This window comes from Anopheles coustani, chromosome 3 (genome assembly GCF_943734705.1).
Source record: "Anopheles coustani chromosome 3, idAnoCousDA_361_x.2, whole genome shotgun sequence".
Taxonomy (NCBI): Eukaryota; Metazoa; Arthropoda; class Insecta; order Diptera; family Culicidae; genus Anopheles; species Anopheles coustani.
Genome location: NC_071288.1, coordinates 18,361,780 through 18,376,000, shown reverse-complemented (window position 1 = coordinate 18,376,000; position 14,221 = coordinate 18,361,780). Strand labels below are relative to the sequence as shown.

The window sequence follows — 14,221 nt, the reverse complement described above, 5'->3', positions numbered from 1 at the left end:
TTATATTGAGTAAAATAGCATCTTCATACTAACTTGTTGCTACATTTTCGAACAATTGGATGATATCAAACCTCTTCTGCAAAGGAGTTCCGCTTCTGGCCATTTTGGGCCAAAAAAGAAGTGAATTTGTTATCAACCATTGATGAATTGATTAGAACGTTCTCATTTTATGTCATAAAACTTCAAACAACCACCAAAATACCAGGCAAAATCAAACTACAATACAAAACATGATGAAACATTCTGCTGTGTACTCACTTTTTTGGTGCGTGTTTAGGGTGTTGTGGCACTATTTTGACCATATCTCGGAAACCCAAAGTCGTATCGCGGCCAAATTACATCAAAATGAAGAGGATAGTGCCAGAAACAATCCCTCATTTTTACTTTTTTAATACATTGGTTCCTTACAAAGTAAATGGCCTTTGTAGCTGGTTTAGCCTGCTGTGTACTGACTTTATGGGTACAGTGTACGTGACACTTTGCGCGCCGATTTAATTAATTTCAAACAATCGAATTGTTTACCCCGCGGGCTAATTTACTCTGACAGCCTCACTTGTCATCCGCCCGTCGACGGGACGCAACGGTTGCGTATCCACTCAATCATTTACAGCACCGCCAACATTTCGTCGCCTATCAAAGCCGCCTGCCGAGTAGAGACAAAAAGTCTCTAAATTCCGCAACACGATATGTTTAACACGCGCACGCACCCGTCCACGCCATCTTCAGGGCGCGTATCATGTTGCCTTGGCTTTCCCGCGTGTCTCCCGGGCCCAGAACTCGTCTGGCCGAATTTGATAAACTAACTTGAAGGTGAGCTTTGATTGCCGGCTATTTTTATGGTGGGGATTTTTATTGCTTACCGTAAATCTCGACCGCAAGTGCCAAGCGTTCGCGTGTCGTGGGAAAAGTGGTTCTTTTTTCGTTGTGGTTTTGTTGGACGGATAGTGACAGTACGATATCGTTTCACTTAGCTCGGGTAATTACTATGAAGCGCTGCCTTATTTTCACCGGGTTGTCTATAGCTGACGCGTAGTGAAACGTCTACTTTATCTAAGGCCTGCTTTGTTAACCACGCAATGTTTCTTGGTTTTCCATAGCATCCTTTGCCCTTTATGAACATCAAGATCACGTGCAGATTGTGCTGAAGAGAAAACCTCACCAGCTAGAAAACCCTCCGATGGAAATGGAATCATCTTCTCTCCACGTGTTTTCGATACAATGCAACCACCGAGATCGGTTCGGTTTATTTGTTTTCAAGGAAGATCAAACCAAAACACGCGGGAAAACCCGAACTCTGCTGACACTGACACCTCGAACAACGAGGCGAAACTGTAGGGGCTGGGATGAGGAACGGCAATCGTTTTTAAAAAGATTTCCGTGGCAAGAAAGACACATTTCCACCAGCACCGAAAGGCACTCGAGGTCGAAGGCATATATTCACGGGCGCGGGATTCGGGATCCAAACAACCGAATATGTGTTTGACATTGTGTGGTGTACTTTACCGCAATCGAAAAGATATCCCTAGGACACAAGAGAAAAAAAACGAAACAAAGTCAGAAAGAAACACACTTTCCCGGGACACCCGGTGCTCGGATTGTTCACCCAAGGAAGCAAAGCGCGCGCACGTAATTGAAATTTTTCCGGAGAGGGTCGAGAGCCATGACCCCGGGATTTGTACCGGGGCGTCGACGGGCTGGAAGGGGAAAAGTTGATATGTTAATTCGGTTGCTACCTTCCTCCGCGCGTTTCCCTGCCCGCAAGGAGCCACCCCGGATGGATCTTGTTTTACTTTGCTTCCCCTTTGCCCTTGCGCCCATGCTTTGTTTGGGATTGACTCACTCGCCGTGTACTTAGAGCTTAGGAGGTAGGCCGCGACCCTCACACGGTCAGCCCGCTAGCTGCTTTCCCTTTTCCCATCCGCACGCTGCGTGTTGATGGATTTATTTCGGTTTAAATACGTGTAATCCTATTTTAATCCAGTTTTAATGATGCGCTTCAAGTGCGCGTATGTGGTGGTTCGGTTTGGTTAGGTTTTTTTTTGTATTTATTGTTCAGTTCACGACCCAACTCTGCTGCACACAATTATTCCATTCAGTTCCGGCATCTTAGTTTTTCCTCTGTGTGTTTTCACTATTTTAATTTATTGCTTTTGCCAGCCTAACTCTCTTTCCTCAAATTCCTTTAGTGTTTTACTTGCATAACCATTTTTCTATTTACATTCCTATGATCGTGTTTTGGATCACTTTTATCATTTTTGTTTTGCCAGCACAAACCACTCGAATTCGGATGGAGAACCCTTTCCATTTAAATTCCTTGCGTTTTTGGGAAGTTAATTTTTCATTTTCGCACTACCAATCAAGGATGTAGGGTGTCGCCCTATATCATCACCTAATTTAGCAGCCGCAACATATTGTCCTTAATGCTGTTCATTCAATGTGTTTGTTGTACGACCACTCTCAGGCCAAGCCACTGGCTTGACGTCACCGTGAGTTTTTACGGGTCATTAAAATTCAATTTAATTTTATTCTCTTCATCTGTACCGTTCTCAAGCTGCCCATGGCGGATCAGGATCGGCACTCGATGCAGGCGCCATTCGGGAGGCTTAAGCATGGCATGGAGAAAAGAGAAAGACAGCCAGATAGAGAGAGGGTTAGAAAGTTGAGGAGAAAAAAAACATAATAAATTGTTAAGGCCTGCCGGAGAAGCCACGATCAATAAATCATTCCGCAGGTTTTTATTTTATGTGCACTCGCGACCCCAACGGTTCGGTTAACCTCAGAACACACACACACAGGCACTCCCGAACCCCTTCGGCACCCTGGAGGATTCGGACGGGATGCAAATGATTCGATAAAGATTTGTCATGGCACCGGCGGCCACCATTGGGAGGTTACGGGGCGCAACGAAAGTTCTCCAGAATCCCGTCCAAGTTGCATCGGATGCGATGTGAAAAAGTGTAAAAAATACCATCCAAATGATACGCCAAGCATAATTAACTCCGAATGTCCTCCCGGCTGGCCCAGGCTTTTGGGTGGAACAGAATTCTAGCGGTTTCGGGCGACCTTTGCCTACCCTTTCTATCATATCGCATGCGAGTGGACCCGATGTGTCCTCCAGGAGGCCATAAATTATATCTCAGTTTTATTTAATTTTTTCTCCTCTTTCCTTTCACAAACTATTTACTTTTTTAGTGGTCTATGTTTGCTTGCGCGAGTGAAAGATGCCACCGGTTTGATACGCCTTTCTGGAATGTTTTTCACTCGATCGTTCCCTGAGGCAATGTCTCCAAGCTTGATGTCTTAATTCGACGCTGGTAGGTTTTGTTTGTATCTCTACGTGTTTTTTTTTTGTGGCTCACTTCACTAATGAAGTGGTAAAAGAAAACTGTTGGCAGCAGTGGTAAAAGAAACTCTCGAGCGGCACAGGAAGTTTAGAGAGAAGTATAAACAATCTGCCCCAAACCGGCCCCGAGAAAATGCTAAACCGATCGCCGAATCATCCCGATCTTCTAATTCTGGCTAAACTTTTCGGGGTTATATTTACACGGTTGGCCCCGTTTGTGCGGATTTACATCTCAATTATCATACCGACGATGAGATCACAGATCGAGTACCGACCGAACAAACAAGTCCAAGTATTACGTTTTTTTACCCAACACCTTTTTTCGTCTGGGGCAACTTTTCCTCTGGCATGCGGGGGGAAAAATGTGTCTAACTGCCGAAGTGCGAAACCCTTCCTCCTTTATCCACAGTATCGACGAAGCGGGCAGAGTTCGTCGACCCGCTCGGAAGATAGTACGACGCAGTACGCGAATTTGCACAAACAATTCGATAACGTTCGATTTGCGAAACCCCAGCCTTTTGGGAAAAACCCGTGCTGCCGAGAGTCGAGTCGAGTCACGCGCACTACGCCGACACACGGTTGCGTAAGTTGCGTGCGGCGTTCAAGAAGAATTTCTTCTACCCCCGTCCTCATGGCAGGGAGCGTGCCGAAGGTAGGGGAATTTCTGCGTGTTTGGAAGGGAACAAGTTTGCGCTTTCTTCCGTACCAATTTGCGCCCACATTCTTGGCGCCGCACTGCCATCCCACCCACCTCTGGCCACATGGTTTGAAGACATTGAACTTGAATATTGCGCCTACCGGCAACGGTTTTTGATCCACTACACACCTATGCCACGTGCTGTCCCTTCGCGAAATCTCTCTCCTCCCGGCCGACCCCGGGGTGGGGGAAAAAAAGGAATAAAACATGCAAACACGTTGTCGTCGAGTGCGGACACGCGTATCGTCCCATAATTCGTCCCGAATGAACTACGTACACGGGCGGATGTGGATTCCGAGAATGAAAGTATTTTTAAAACCCACCGCCCGTCCGCTTGATAGAGTGACATTTCTACCGAGATCGTTTGACACTTTGACACCCGCCTCCACCCGCTTCCTCGCTCTCTGTCACTCTATCCTTCTGCAGAAAAATGTCTGTGGTCAGCGATAACGAGCGAGCAATAAAATTTGCCACCGATTGACCGTAAGTGGATAGGCCACAGTGAGCGAACGAGAAAAGATGTATTGAATCTCTGCAATCTCTGTTCGACGAGGAAAAACTACACGACAGTGGTATGGCGTAAACAATTTGCTTTCCCCCATTAAGATTTTCCTCGCGCCACCTTCAAACGGACGGTATATTGTATTCCCTCCTCACACCTGCCCGGTTAGCGTGAATCTAAACAACTGCCACTCGGAAAGTTCTTAAGTGAAACACCATTTTCCGCCCCGTTGTTCGTTGGTCAAAACGTGTGTGCGTATGTCCTTGCTGTCGCTTCGTCTGACAGTGAAACAGGTAAACAAAAACAGTTTGATTTATTGAGATGTGGTTTACGTAGTGCCCTCTAATTCGCGACACGTGTACGAAATTATTACAGCAAAAAAGACGTAAAACGAACTTCTAAACAATTGACCGTGAATTTCACATTGGAACAAATTGTTGTGCGTAAATCAAGCGCTGAAAGAACGCTTGGCAAAAACCGACGAAGCGGGGTGGGTTTGTTTTTTCATCTAAGATTTTATAGATAGCTGTTATTTGCTCATCGTTGAGGTGGAAAGGAAGGCGCCCACCGTATCAATGGAGCCCATTCAGGAATCTCGCAGCTTGACCTTTTCCCCGCACGGCACCGCGACGAGCAGGATTTATGATTCCTACGGCGAAACTTTATGATCGAGAGAGGATTTGAGTTTTCACTTTAGGCCCAAACGGGCAAAAGCCACCGAAGGTCTTCCACAACGGTAGGTGTATATTGGAGGATTATGGCTCGTAAAAGACGCAAGAGACGGAAAACAAAATATTTCAGCGGCCGCATACGCACCGTCCCGGGAGAGGGGAACGAATTTAACGTTTTGCATACGCAACCCGCACACACGTGGACGTGGAGGCGGTCAATGACCTCTGTGTCGGTGGAAAGTGCGTACCGGAACGGAATGCTGGGGATGATAAAATATTCTCATCAACAGATTCCGCCGGGTTTGCGAAAGCTTTATTGGAGTTCTTGTGATTCTGTTACAATGGACGGTTGAAGAGTCCTAACGAATTTCTATTCGCAGACATATCTTAAAAAATAAACATTTCTACAACAAGGGACTATGTTCCCTGAGAGAGGATTAATTCGTACGAAAGCCAATTTTATATTTGTGACACATTATCAAGTTTTGTTGACCATAACGGGTTCGAGTTCAAAATCGTACATCTTTGTCACCGAAATGCTCCGAACGACCGGTTCTCGTCCGTATGTCATCACGTGGATCGATTCTCCGAACGAAAATAGTCCCCAAATGCCGGACGGTCGGCACAAACAGGGTCACTATTTTTGGCAAAAATGTCTTCTGACTGCGAAGTTTGCAGCCATCTTTGCTTACTCACTCAACGGACGTCTAGACGACACTGAGCGATCATATTCGCTGCATAAGTGCGTCCGTCGTGTTGGATGAGATACGCAGCAATGTCCATGACGATCGTCAACTTTGGTTTTGGATGATGTTCTATTAATGATCTTGACTTACTAAAATATTTTTCTATAAGTACCAAATTGTTAGTTGACAAGTCCTTGAAAGGGAAATATTTTTTAATGAGTTAGAAGAAGGCCAGTAAAATATCACTTTATACATGAACTGAATATAACCCGAGGAGCAGATACATAATGTTGGCCGCAACAAAGTATTTCGATCTTCTTCATGTTCCGTACTTGCCGAACTACGAGGCAGCATTACTTCCCGGACCTCGAACTAGAGAACCCTAGCGAGCACAGCAGGACCACTTAAAATGTAGTTACCGCTCATTTTTCATCCCTCTACACGTCACGCCGTTTGGAAGCTGTCATCCCCGAATCGGGTCTACTCATGGTGTGACATCAATTAGGCAAACGGGCAACCTGCGGGGCGCTCCTAAGTCGACGTGGTTTAGCATACGCTCAACCTGGCGGAATTCATCGCGACTTTGTCTTCATTTGCCACCAAGACGGGTTATCGCGACACTGCGATCGGCATCGACGAGTTATCTCGGCCTCGGTATCATATAGTTCCGATTCTTTATCCCTTTCGCATGGCCCTCGGTGTGGACTCCTACGCGCCAACGGAAAGTTTATCAAATTTGCATCAGATACGGGAGGAGAGAAAGAGTTATAAGGATCTATGCTTGGCTTTCGGGAATCTCCCGGAGACTCTTTTGAACGGGAACACCGTCGGTGGTGTTGACGAAGGCAAAATTTTAATTTATTTTAATATATTTTTAATACTTCCACTTGACACTGTCCAACCAATTCTTCACTATCACACTCTGTTTCGTTTTCTGTGTCAAATTGAACGCGGTGTTCCAAGGGGGGGGCGAACGGTGACAAACTGGAATCAACAATCCGCTATCAACGCTCGTAAATTAGCGACTAGGATCTTGCTGGCCGGTTGTTTATCCAGTTTTGTTGGTGTCTCCGGTCGGCAATCTGATTCCAGTATCACTCGCCCAGTTTTACATCATCTACATTCCAAAGTGTTCGTTGGTATTATGTTGTAGTTTGTGGTTTTCAAAATTGATATCTCGTGCTTATGATTTCCATTATGATAATTATGATCTAAATGTCCAAAAACAGTTGAACGGGGAAAAAACACGGTTCAAACTTAATTTCCCCTAATTTGACACCCTCTGTAATCCCAGCTCGGGTGCTGTAACATCTTACGCATTGCACAAATTCTTCCACACAACTGTAAATGCTGCCCAAATCGGATTATAGGAGTAAAACTGTATTTTTTTTTTCGACACGCTATTCCACAGTTTCTTCACTAATCGAGCAAGTCATAACAAACGGCTTAGCACTCCCCGGCCAACGTTATTCACTTTCACCTAAACTATCGAACAAACTGAGCCCTAAAACTGGACTTCCATAGGGCAGGGCGGCTAGGGTTTCGGGGACCACCGTTCCGATATCACCGTTTCAGTGTCACAAAGTGTTGCATAACCATATCTAATTGGTCGCTCACCTTTATGCGACTCGACGATAGGTTTTTTTTACGTTATCCAATTTCCAACGGGCCTTCCAAAGTGCATCGAGCTACAGCCCTGATGCCAGTGGAAATCAATCAACTGCAATTGGTACAATGTCCAATCTTTGAGATTCGCGTTGTAATCGGCTAATTTAGATGTCTAATCAAGCCGCTTGTTTGTTCAGTGAAAATGAACTCCAACGTCTGTCAGAATTCATCTGTCGCTTTCCTTTTTTCTTAATGTATCTGAATTCGTTCGAAATTTTAAACGTGGCAATAAAATTTATGACACAGATTAAAAACTAATTTATCAATAGATCATATAAAACGAAAAACTCACAAAATGAATAATAACCTTTCATCTATATCCTGCCCTTTTCCAAATAATCTTTGCATACGCCAACTTTCTCCGGAACCAACCATAAAAAAAAACTGACAATATGACATTTTAGCCTTTCTTTGGGTTGTTTTTTTGCACGATGTTGTTCAGGGCGTTTTTTAACTTGAGTTTGTTTTTGACCTCAAATCAATCGCAATAAAAAAATTGCATCTCTTAATCAGGACCCTTCCGGCGCGCACCGGGAGCCAAACAAACAAAAACTCTTGTACATCTTGATTGCCTTGTATTGCTATGTTTTTGTTCATCCAGATCGTTTTAGTTTTGATTTAGTGCCTCCTCTCGATTTGGATAGAAATTTGGTCGGTTTTTGTTTTGCTCGCCGCGGAAGGCAAGCGGAAGTCCCACTTCATCATGCGATCCGTACGTTTTCCAAGAGAAAGGTGTGAGGAACCTAATTTCTCCCTTTCTTCACTTTTCTGGGAACGCCCCGATCCCGGATGACCTGTTTGTTTAATTAAACCCATTCCCATCGGCCATTGATCGTAGATCGTTTATGGGAGATAAAAATTCCCAAGAAATCGATGCAAGAGTATCTACCGATCTGCAATAAGATTAAGTCTTATAGTTCATGCAGCGTGCTCAACCGAGGTGATTTACAGCAATAAACGACCACTTCGGGGAATGAGTTTTTACGCCACTTTAGTACAAAGTAAACAAATGCACAACAATCCCTTGTCGACTGGCGAGCGGTGAGTTCTTGTCTCCGATTCGAAGCCTGTCAGAAGCTGACCGATCAAATGATATCCATTCTGGATGGTGGCAATCAAAATGGGGTAATATCACTTCCTACTACTACCCCCTGCTGTTGGCCAACTCCGTACTACGATATTGTGCTGGGACCATCGCCTCGGGAAGCTGGCAGTTCTCTAGCGCTATCTGCAAAGCTTCTGCAGTTGCAACTCGCCGCAAGGCAGTTAAGCCACTTAGTACCGGGAGAAAGGAGGAGTAATAAATAATCATAAATGAGTGTAATTTATTCCCATGCTAACTGGTTCCCGCTGCAAGCTTATGTCTTCATTATGCTTCCCGATGGAGCTGGTTGATGACCGGCTGAGGGGGGGAGGTTGGAGAGTGTTTCTCATAACACGATGTAGCGTCGGATGCAACTGACCACAGCCATGGCATCACACACTTTGAGACTAGTTCTAGCCTTCCTTTCCGAAGGTATACAACATTGAGCTTTGACGTCGGGTGTTGCTAGTGCTTCCTTAACACTTGTGGTCAGCTTGGCCTAGCCCTCGCACTGGGTGGCCACCACCGTGACCAAGAATGTGGCCGATTGATAGACTCGATAGCATCTGCCAATCGACCGCATGCGATGCGCTTACCGCTTCGTCCTCATTCCGCATTCCGGGTTTGCATCCCGAGGCTGGACGCATCTTCTCGTTAGTATGTCGCTGTCTCAATCATTTCACGCCTGATTGAGCTCCACCCGATAATGGTCCTCCAAGGGAGGTGAGAGGGTGGGTGGTGTGGCCTCGCAAAAACCCAGACCTACCAGAACTTGCCATCGATCAATCACTGCAACGAGCCATCAGGGATGTTGCGGATGCATTCTAAATTGCCTTTCCATTCGTCTTGCCACGCACAAACTGCACACACGTCGTTCCAGTCAAGCATGTGGGCTGGTCCGAAGCTGAAGCGCCCCGGAGCAGGAAGTAGGAAGACAATTTGTTGTCTACAACCACCGGTACCATCTTCCATCCAGTTCCTCCCGATGGTTGAACAAATAAAACAAGCGCAATTAAATTAAGCAATAAAGCTCGACGCTGGCCCGCGCTACCGAGCTACACCGAGTAAATCTTGGGTCCTCAGAAACCTCAGGTTCTTGCTGGGTGTGCGCTACGCATTCTGGTAGCACGCTGGCACTTGTTTGTTTGTCCACCGTCATGGCAGTAACCGCGGGAGTACTGGCACTTCCAAACGAATGTGAAAATGAAAACTTACCGCGTCGGGAGCGTGTCGAGACGGATGGCGGCTGATGGTAAGACCAACACCAGGGTGGGTATGCAAGTACATTTGATTTCGTTGAACTCTCGTACGAGAGTGAGCTGGTTAAGGCTTATTGAATGATGTTCTGGTAGCTCGAGATTAAAGTATTTCTCGACAATGTGTCGTTTTCTGTTTACTCACCTGTTTGAATACTCTTGCCTATGTTTCAACCAGAAACTGTGTCAACTCTTGACCTGCCTCTCAAGTCTAGTGAGTTGTTACCATCAATGTACATCATATGATAATCTCCTAGGAAAGGTGTGAAAAACATGTGCTTACCCATCTTCGATCTCCGATCACGACATTTGATTACGGGAAGTGTGAAGGGTTGCAATCGGAGGACCACCTAGCTTTGGCTGGGCCTCAAGTAAAATAGTTCTGTGGGCAATTTTATCGCGATCTCATCGTAGTGCCATCCCATGACCTTTTTCACACCATCCTAAATCCATACCAGCGTTAGTACCCTAAGGACTCCAGGTCTAGATCCTTTTACGACGAAAAGAAAAAGAGAGGAATGAAAAAACTGTTCTACTACATAACTGTTGACCTCAAGAACTTGCTCACACCTTGAGGTCTAAAAAGGAACGTAAGAACCGAATCCAAACGATCCCAGACATAACCACAAACCCTGGTGTGGCGTTAACGGCAACGCGCTTGTCCCAATATTGATTGTTAGTAATACCTTCCTTTGATCGCCTCGTTAACTTCGATCGTTCTCGGATTGCTTTTCCCAACTTATCCAACCAGTCTAATAAACATTCGAATTTTATTGGTCTTTTTGGGTTTTTTTTCTGATCCTCCCGTCACCTCGGCCGCCATTGACTGGGAGACTTGTCGCAGGACTCACCTTGTCCCAAGCCGTTCGTCCGTACTCGCTTCCTGCTATCTCGTTTGCTCCTTCAGGACCTCGGTTGATCCTGCGCCGACACCTGTGCGCTACGGGGCATTGGGATGATTTGTTTTTCTGTGGTTTCCCCCTTCGTCACGGTCGCTTTCGAGGCCCTTCGTATCTTCACTTACCTGTAACCATCCCGCAATCGAACGAAAGTTCCGCTTCTGTTCTTCTGGAGAATTTAAATCGATATCCTAATAGAAAGCACATTGATAGTTTATCCAATCCCAGGGTTCGTGCGTGCGACACTCAACTCTGTCCAGCAGCGTGGCGTCCAGTTCTTGGAAGGTTCTCCTCGGGAATATCGCCGGACACGGGGACGCCAACGGTCGCGATAGAACCGGCCGATCAGTGCCCAACTCTCAAATCGATCGTAACGCTTCCCGTTCCGACGGCCGTCGTCCGTCAACTTCTGATACCCTACTGTGCCTATCGCTAGCTGCTTCTCTATCCTACAAACGGGCGGCTCGAAGTAGATTGAATTTCACCAACCGGAGTGAAACATCCCGGAAGAACATCATTTATCGGCGACACTAGAGAAGGCCTGCGTTCTGATGCCCGGGTGTCATCCACTAGAGCACTTGCCCACGGAGGGGCGTCGTTTCCGCGTGTTCGGCCTATGCTGAAGGCAATTGCGCGTCCTAAATTAATTCGTTTCGATGCGAAATGGTGCGAATGATTAAAACGGTGTCAACGATGGCGTGCACGAAGCCCTTAAAGGGTTCGCGTATTAAGACATCAAAACTGGTTTTGGGTCGGTTTTATGCAAAGCAGATTTAGCTTTCCGCATAGTGGCCCGGGGGTTTTTCGATGTCATTGACAGTAGTTTGCGTGCTGGCGCCACACTTAATGCTAAACGTTGCGCATCCCACCGGAAAAAGACAAACCCAACCTGCCCAGCCAAAGGCGTCCGATTAATCTTGACTATTTTGTTTCCCCCTTTCTCCCATCGTGTAGAAAGAGTTCAGCGACGACTGCATCTTCAACGAGCAGATGGAGCAGCACCACTACAACACGTACTCCTCGACGCAGCACTCGAACTCGCGCCGCACGCTCTACCTCGCCCTCAACAAGACGGGCCAACCGCGCAAGATCCAGATCCCGGTCAACCGGACGCTCGGCAAGCTGGCCACCTACACGAAGGCGCTCACGCAAACGGTGGCCCACGAGCGCGTGGAGCAGCTAGTGTCACGGCTGTTCGGGGCCGACCACGTGCGCCACGGCCTCAGCCAGCTGTGCGAGACGGGCCAACCGTTGGTGGAGCTGACGGCCCGGGAGATGCGCCCCCGGCCGGTCTGCGGTGGCCAGGGGAAGGGTCCCCTCGCAGCGGGTGGTGGTGGTGGTGGTGGTGGTGGAGGAGGCAAGAAGCAGCAGCAGAACGCTGGCAAAGACGAAGGCAAGGAAGGCCCGCGGCAGAAGAAGAAAAAGAAGCGACGAAAATGCCGCGAGGACGAACTGCCCGGCGAACACTGCGTGCGGCCGGGGCCGGGCGGTCCAGGTGGTACAAATGGTAGCGGTAATAAGAAGCGGCCCGGCGGCCAGCAGCACTCGGGGCAAGCGCGGCAACCAGGCAGTAGTAGTATTAGTAGCGGTAGTAGCAATAGCACTAGTTCCGTAGGCAGTAGCAGTAGCGCAGGAGGCACCAACCAGTCAGCGACCAGCTTCGCCGGTCACCTCAGCAACGGCAGTAGTATTAGCAGCAGCAATAGCAGTGCAAATAGTCTAATAGCAAGTATTAGCAGCGGAGGCCCCAACCGCCAAGGTCTACCGTACGCCCAACTCACAGCGACACCAAATGTGCGGAAGCCGAAACCCACGAGGAAGCAGCCGGCCAACGGGGGGCCAGGAGGTGCCGGTGGACAGCGGGCCGCTTCCCAGCAGGCACCCGGCGGTCCGACGCGGAAACCCAAGAAACCCACACAACAGCCGGGCTCAGGTTCCGCCGGCAAACGGAATGGAACGATGGCGAACAAACCGGGCCCGGCGAGGAGTAAGCTGGTGTCGGCCGGCGTGGTACCTCCCAAATCCAACCCCAAGCCAGCCTCGTTGACAATCGCCCGGCCAGCACGTCCCTCGTTGGGCCCTCCCTTCCTGCTACCCTCGACATCGACGACGACAACGACGACAACAACGACGACGACGTTGGAAGAGGCGAGCAGTAGCAACGCCAGGACAACGGTTTCGAACGCCCTGCAGCAGGACACCTCGCAGCAGTCGGAGGACGCCGAGCTGGACATGGACGACGTGCTGCAGCAGTCCGCCGAGCTCGCCGACGATCTGGACGAGCTGGACGAAGGTAATCTTAATCTCGCCGGTCACGCTCTCAACTTTGTGGACGAGGACGACTTATACGATATGGAGTTCTAAGTAATTCCCATGTACTTTGTTTTGCGTACATATAGTGTCTTGCATTAGATTTTGGTATACAGGAAACAGCAAATTAGTAATCGTGTGCTGCTCGTAGAACAAAAAACAAAAACATAGCAACCGGGGGAATGAAGTGCAACCAAAAACCAACATACAAAAACCAGCAAAACAAATGTAAACTTGGTAAAAGAAAGCGTTAGCAAACCGAACGGAAACACAATACAAAACAGTTATTACTTTACGAACGAAACAACTATCAAGGTGGTAGAATGTCAGTATGGTAGCGTCAAATACAACCAATCCATCACTTCATACTTGCATGCACAATGGTTGAAGCAATGGCAGTACTATCGTTTAGGGACGAAATACTAAAAAACAAACAGATAAACAACCCGGACACCCGGGAGACCACTACTAAGCGAGCAACGCGTAACCAATCAAACACACTCTTCGATCGGACAGCATAAACGGTAGTATACACAGTATGTCTCGCGTACGTTCGGACACAATTAACAGCAAAAACTCTCTCTTCTTTTCTATTTTATCGAACAAACATACGATTTTGAGGAATGTTGATATCTTGGTGCATTTTGAAAGAGTATGCCACAATTGCAGGTCCTCCATGGGAGTTCTGCACTCTCTTCCGTTCGCCTCTAGAAAACATCCTGTTTCCCCGATCCTGGCGTCTTCCGATCATAGATATAGAGGACGCCCCAAATTCCCCAAACGTGCGGCATTCTTCTCACTCTTCGTTCTCTTTTGCAAACCTACACCTTGCCCTCTTCTCATTCGTCCGTCCATGATTGAACGTGTTTGATCTTGGCACCGCATCTCGTTATCCGGAGTTCCGCCCCAAAACTAACCAAATGCATGTGACCGGGTTCCCCTCGGAGACCTCTTGATACACGCGATCAGAACGATTTTTCCTTGCAAAAAATCCGGTCAGTCACACATTTTGCACGTAACGTTCGATGTCTTGCTGGGAATGGATTCGTAGTTGTACTCAGTGTCTTCCTGCATGCCTTTATGACACACTTGTTCAGAATCGATT

General features: G+C 47.4%; 1 protein-coding gene across 1 annotated transcript in view; it reads left to right on the top strand.

The window, feature by feature from the left end:
- The window catches only part of LOC131259213 (uncharacterized), a 50,773-nt gene that overhangs the window by 35,231 nt on the left and 1,321 nt on the right, over positions 1–14,221 (top strand). Inside the window, exon 3 of the mRNA XM_058260653.1 lies at positions 11,761–13,099. Coding sequence (XP_058116636.1) covers positions 11,761–13,099 — 1,339 coding nt within the window. The remainder of the gene's footprint in view (positions 1–11,760; positions 13,100–14,221) is intronic.